Source organism: Poecilia latipinna, unplaced genomic scaffold (genome assembly GCF_001443285.1).
Source record: "Poecilia latipinna isolate Pla-1442-1.1 unplaced genomic scaffold, P_latipinna-1.0 Scaffold4193, whole genome shotgun sequence".
Taxonomy (NCBI): domain Eukaryota; kingdom Metazoa; phylum Chordata; class Actinopteri; order Cyprinodontiformes; family Poeciliidae; genus Poecilia; species Poecilia latipinna.
The window spans coordinates 1-6,730 of record NW_015116809.1 but is presented as its reverse complement, the minus strand read 5'-3'; the positions used below and the strand labels follow the sequence as shown (position 1 = coordinate 6,730).

Below are 6,730 nucleotides of genomic sequence, written 5' to 3'. Positions count from 1 at the left end.
GCCTGGATTTGGAGCCACACACAAAATTAAAGTGAAATGTTCCCTTTATTTTTTTGAGCAGTATATATAAAATCACTGACTTGACTTTGACCTCCCCATGTGATCTTAAAGATTTAGTGTCATTTAAAGTCACAGTGTGCTTAACAATCGGCTGTTTCTAAACCGGCCACTATGATCGCGATAATAGATCTGTTGCATCACAAGTTTATGTGAGTGAAATGAAAATCCCTAATATGAGGTGATTAAAAATGGTGTCTCTAGTGTTTTCATGCCTTTACTTCTTTTTTTCCAATCTCTGCAATACACCTGACTGTATGAAAAATGCTCTATAAATAAAGTTTGATTGGTTGGTAGGGTTGTGCAGCCATGAAGTATTTCTTATTGTGTTTACCTTGATGTTGAAAATGAGATGCTACATTCTAATCGGTGTTTGTGCAGTTGCAGGTACATGCTGTGGCAGAGGATGGAGGGACGACAGTAGGACAGACACAGGCTGTGGTCAAAGTTACCGACCAGAACGACAACATACCTGTTTTTAATAAAGTCACCTATGAGGGAGAAGTGCCTGAAGCCTCACCTGCAGGTATACTGTTTTTAAACTTTTGGGTGTCAAATTTTTGGACTTTCTGAAAACCTTGCATGGCATGTTTTGCGGGTCTTCTACTGTAATGGTTGTGGGGCCAGTAGTCACTCTGTTTGTGGTGCAGTGGGTGGGGTCGGTGTGGTGCCTCATCTAGGCACCACACCTAGATGAGGCACCTTTGTGTATTTAAGGACACAAAGGTTTTTCCTCCCTCATGATGTTACAGCACAACGATAATAAAATAACTCTGATTCTATAAGGCAGTGCTCCAGCAGGGATCCACAGAGAACATTCTTGTTTTCTTGGTTTTGTGATTTGAATGTGGTGGATCTGAATTGTTCTTTGCGGATTTATTGGACTTTAGATTCCAGGCCCTGAATGCTTCTGGCTGTCAATTAGTGCAGTGTTTTTGTGTCATGCCAGAAGGTATTCAAGGCGCCATGCTGAGTAGCATTGATAGTCTTAGGCCTCTGGGCAGTCATGTTGCAGCTTTTCCATTAGTCTGTTTGCAAAGTGAAATGTCTTCTGCCGTTATCTGTTGAGATAGCAACATCATAGCCAGTGACTGAATTAATTTTTATTTAAAATGGGAAAATGTACAACATGCATTAACCACTGAAGGTTAATGCATGTTGTAGCTACCAATGCTAATATTGGGATTAATAATTTTACAAGTAAATTCAAGCATGTCTGCTTCCACAGTGCATCATGACATCTTTGTCATGATTCTTACAAAAAAAGAAGAAAATATTATCTGACTTATGGACACTATGAACACCTATATTTCTGATTTGCTAACTTTGAGCATTGCAATACAATGCCTCCTCTTGATTTTCTTTCCACAGGTTTTGAGGTTATTAAAGTGGAGGCCACAGATGCTGATGAGCCAAATACTGACAACTCAGAGATTCGCTACAGCATTATAAGCCAGGAACCAGCAGAACCCTCCATGTTTACCATCGACCCAGTTTCTGGAGCCATCACTCTTAATACTGGCGGACTGAATAGAGAGGTACTTCTTAAAATCCTTGCTTCCCAGCTGAAATGATCAGCCTACTGTTACAGCTACGCTGATGGCCTCACTCCTGTCTCATCCAACAGAAACACCCTCAGTACACTCTGCAGGTCAAAGCAGAAGACTCTGCTGGCAAAGGCAGCACTACTTTATTTGCACAAGTTAAAGTAATTCTGACCGTGACAGCAAACTCTGTGAGTACAACTGTGAGTTATTTACTGCACGACTGACTTTTTAAATTCTCGTTGCATCACTGCTTCTCAATTCCAGTCCTCTGGCCCCTCTACACTGCATGTTTTAGATACGTTTCTATTCCAGAACAGCTGTTTCAAAGGATTGCATGACCTCTTCTGCAGACATCAAGTACTGCAGATGGCTGCTAATCACACACAGATTCAAGCCAAGTGTGTGGCAGAAGAGAAATACCTAAAACATGCAATGCAGGGGGCGTGAGGACCAGAACTGAGAGACACTGTGATACATGTAGAGAAGGTCAGGATTTTCTATATTGATACAAAATGTTTCACCAGTTGTGAAACATTAACTGCATGGGTGATTATCATTCAACTCCAACTGATGCAATGAGTAGCTTCTCATTTCTTAAACAACCATGTCTAAAGACACATCCTGTGGTCATGAAAATACGTTAGTCTGTTTAAGATGAGTCAGATCATTGGCATCAAGCAGAGAAAAACATATGAGATTCAGGAACTACTAAAATTAGGTTGAGAACTGTCCAACATATTAAAAAGTAGAGGGAAACAGGAACCATTGTTTTTGAGGAACAAAAGTGGTCAGAATAAAACCCTGAATGATCATGATTGGAAATGGCTGTTCGGTGTAATCAAGCTATAGAAAACAGAAGACTCAGAACTATGTAATTGTGAAACTTAAAGCATTTTCACATTCAGAATGTGAAGGGAACTCGATAAAGGGATAGAAACGGAACAGCTGTATATCCACAAGAAAACCACTAATCAGAAAGTTTGCAAAGGAGCATAAGTATTGAACTCTGGAGCAACGGAAGAAGGTTGTGTGGTCTGAGTGTGGATTTTAACCTTTTCCAGTGTGACGGTCCTTGCTGTGCATGGCTCCTCCAATTGGTCAGGTTCAAGTTCAGCAACATTGAGTTTAGCTTACTACCCGAATCTACTGAATGATCAGGTTGTTCCATGAATTACTTCTCTCATGAAGCTTATAGTAGTACTCAAATGTAGCAGGCAGGAGTTGTGAGGTTGAGATGCAAATTTAAGACAGGAGCCATGAGGTAGCTGAGGAGAAGCACAGGGTAAGGACAAGATGAGCCGGCGAGAAGCGACTGAGAGTGAGCAACTTAAATACTGGGGAGGTTGAAGGCAGAACCAAAGACATGGGCTGATGAACTAGCTGATTGCAGGTGTGAGTGGAGGGAAATGGAGGCAGACTGAGGAGGGAGAGAGAGCATGTGACACAGGGGGTGAGGGAGAGCAGGCAGGGAAACAGGAAATTAATCTAACACTACAGGATAACTTGACTAAAGAGACATAATAAAATGAGTGAAAAGAAAAACTACAAGGAATAAACATAACTAGAAACACTAAGAACTGTAATAAAGGGAAACAGGAACAAGACGGATCTAACCAAAATGAGAAAGTAACACAAAATGAAGTCAAACTACCAAAGCAATACAACAACCCAGGATTCTAAGAATATCTTCCTTGATGACGTGGGAATGTTCCAGGATGCCAGGATTCATCAGCTGGGACTGTGAAAGAGAGGCTCAGATAGCATGAAACATAATATTCACAAATGCATCAGCCAATCCTAAAAATTTAAAAATGTCTCTGACTCTTTTTAATCCACAGGCGTCCCAGGCTGGTGAAGCAAAGAGGAGGAGGAAGAGATTTTCCACAGCTCCATTATCTGTCATGGAGAACTGAAAAGGACCCTAGTGATTAAAGCTTACTCGGGTAAAAGGAAGTCTGAGAGTTTGATGCTGAAATGCAATGTTGGGTTAAGAAAGTCCTTTCTCCTAAAAAGCGCAGAATTTCTGGAACAATATTCTTTGGACCAGTGAGACCAAATAGAGATGAGGGGAAACGTTCCTAACACTAACCCATAAACACCTCCAGCTGAAAGTCAAGCATGGTGATGGAGGGACGATGACATGGCTTTGTTTTGCAGCATCTTGTATTGAGTTGACTGCTTCAACAGAAATCTTTCAGAGTCAAGATCTATTTGATATCCTTACAACACAGTTTGATATTGTACTTGTACCACAAATTATGATTAAAATATAAAATCATAGCTATACAACACTTAGATGCTTCAAAAACATAGTTAGAAAAGGGGATCTTCATGTGAACATTTCAATCTGCACACTTTTGAAGTAAAAGGATAACATATCAAACCTTAATGAAATATAATTCTGACAAAAAATAATGGCTGAAGTCTTAGCTTGTTTTATATCTAGAGCTTTAAGTTCTCCACAATTAAAAAAGCATTATGTAATCACATGACTTGGAATAAATTAACTGTTGTTGCCCACACCAAATATGTGTTGAGTCAAAACAACCAACAGAAAGGGTCAAAAATGGAGAAATACAGGCATTTCCATCAATATGTTGGACTTGCATTGACTGTACCCATTGGTTGTGTTGACTTTGTTCTGGATCCATCTCTGTACTGGTAATCCTCAGCTACAACATCCTCACTGACCCCGTGAAATGGTTGACCATTGCAGAGGATGAAGGGATGAACATGTTGAATAGTTCCATGCAAAAAAAGAGTCCCTGTTTGTCAGGGGCAATAAATATACAGCTGTCACTGATGATTACATTACATCACATTATGATGATCGGAGGACGTGTGAGATGTAAGGTGTGCGCTCTGTTCACTTCCTTGCGGTTCACCTGTTTAAATTTGTCTCTTGTCTCTAGACGAAGCTCCAGCTGCCAGATGGCTTTGTGCTCAGTCACTTCAGAGATTCTGAATAGAACTGAGGTCTTCCTACATGATGAGCTCTTCTGCTCCGGAGGAAACCTGACGTCAACATTTCTCTGTGTGAAAGGTGTGCTTAAAAAGAATCTTAGCTTCTCTCCATTTAATCTTAGTTGGACTGTCTTTGCAGGTTTTCTTTTCCCTGAAGGTGAAACAAGAATGTGATATGTCTGCAGCTGTTAGTATTGGGTAAAGGTTAAAGTTGCTTCTAATTATTTGTTCCTCTACATTGTCTATATGGAATGACTACAATAACAGGAACTAGATGGTGACGTACCTGTATGATTTATAGGGCCCTCCATTAATTTGTCATGAAATAATACAGTGTGATATGTAATCTGATCCATTTGAATGTTCTTTAAGAACTTTTAAAGGAACATTCAGTAAATGCAAATTTAGAAAGCGTAATGTTGCCTTGTTATAAGACATCCAATATTTGCCCATCTTTAAGATGTGTGTGTTGGTGATTAGCATTAAGCATCATGAGGGGTCAATCTAAGCATAGACATGTTCAATAAATTAGAATATTGAAAATTTTATGTATTTCATTTTTATCAAACACATTATATTTCCACACAGACTGATGTTTTTGAGCCTTTATTTCTGTTGATTAGCATCCAGCTAATGAAAACATAACATTTAAAATTATAACACGACATCAGACCAATAAAAATATTTTCAATATAGAAATGTTGGATTAAAGAAAGGTATGGTTGTTATTTTTAAAATTCACTTTTAATCTGAGAAACAAGCTGCATATGAACCAATATTCTAATTTATTGAATATAGCTGTTGGACATAAAGGTATTTTCAAATGTGTATATATCATTTGGCTTTGCAAGTTTTTTGTTTATTATCTTATGCTTCATACTTTTGTGAAACCTACTTTGGAAATTAACTGTCTGTGTGCTATTTCTCTGTTTCATTGTTTACTGGGGATGTTTCAGGACTCAAATTTGGTTAAGCGAAGTCTTACATACTGTATCTTTCTCTAAATGCAAATAAAATTTTGGTTTGTTTTGTTTCAACTTACTTCTGAACAAGTGTCAAATGTCACAATACTTTTAAAAGATTTACCAAATTAAGCAATGAATTTTGAGTTATTGTTACCAATGGGCTAAAATACCTACAGTGCTGGTTACAAAACAGCAACCTGTTTTGTAACCATGTTGCTGTGTTGTTTTGTAACCAGGTTGCTGTGTACTGCAGACTTCTGCCCAGGTCCCCCTTGAAAATGAGATCTAGATCTCAATGGGGTTTACCTGGTTAAATAAAGGAATAAAAAAAAAAAAATATTACTTAGAAAGGCAGGTAAAGGTGTGGTAAAAACCTTAAAATGGTTTCATCTTTTGTTGTAGCAGCACAATGGAAAATTCAAATAAATCCTATGTTCACCTGGGGGAAAAAATTAAACTAAGATAAAATTGTTTTTGACAAAGTTACATTTTTTTTAACAATCTCTTTAAAAATCTGAATTGCAATCAATTTTTATGCAGCATCAATTAAAACCAAATATCATCTCCAGGCACTTTATAAGATAGACAAACACAATTTAAGAAAAAAAAATTAATAGTCCAATCATAAAATAAAATGAGGTCAAATTTAATTACAAATATTGCAATTCTTATAAAATACTGTAGCTACTTATGCTAGTTGGTGTCAAAGTCAATGACTCTGCAGCAATGAGCTGGTGGAAAAAGTGGATGTGGAATGTTATACTTTACGCTTAACTTTCATAAGTCGATCGGAATGTCTCAGAACTTCTAGTCGGTAATTAATGACTTTCCGTTTCCCTGGGTTATAAATATGACAGAGAGGCAAATTTCATTTAAGCCACCAGGCTGGACATGCAGTGAGAGGTGAGCATTGCTGAAGAACTGCAGCACAACGCATCAGCTTTGTGTCAGCAAGTCTCCACAACATCCAGCAGACTCTAGACATGTCATAAAAGCCTATTCCATCCTACCAACACAAACATAAACATGTCTAGTTTTCTGAACTATATAAGAACTTTACCTGAACCTTTGGGCATCTATTGATTGAAAATTAATTGATTCATGCAGCGTTTCATAAAAACCAACTGTAGTGGTATAGAAATAGACATAATTTCACACAAATAGTTTCCAGGTGAGAAGTTCCGGTTCTTGAAGTGG

General features: G+C 38.1%; 1 protein-coding gene across 2 annotated transcripts in view; it reads left to right on the top strand.

Annotated features, from left to right (window-relative positions):
* LOC106942328 (B-cadherin) overlaps window positions 1–5,116 on the top strand; it is a 19,610-nt gene extending 14,494 nt beyond the window's left edge. The window contains exons 15-19 of one of the 2 annotated variants that reach the window (XM_015025587.1): window positions 439–583; window positions 1,429–1,595; window positions 1,685–1,792; window positions 3,452–3,547; window positions 4,517–5,116. In XM_015025587.1, coding sequence (XP_014881073.1) covers window positions 439–583; window positions 1,429–1,595; window positions 1,685–1,792; window positions 3,452–3,517 — 486 coding nt within the window. In that variant the 3' untranslated portion in view covers window positions 3,518–3,547; window positions 4,517–5,116. Of the gene's footprint in view, window positions 1–438; window positions 584–1,428; window positions 1,596–1,684; window positions 1,793–3,442; window positions 3,548–4,516 lie in introns of both variants that reach the window. The other variant, XM_015025586.1, reaches the window with a different exon arrangement.
* The last annotated feature ends 1,614 nt before the right edge of the window (window positions 5,117–6,730 follow it).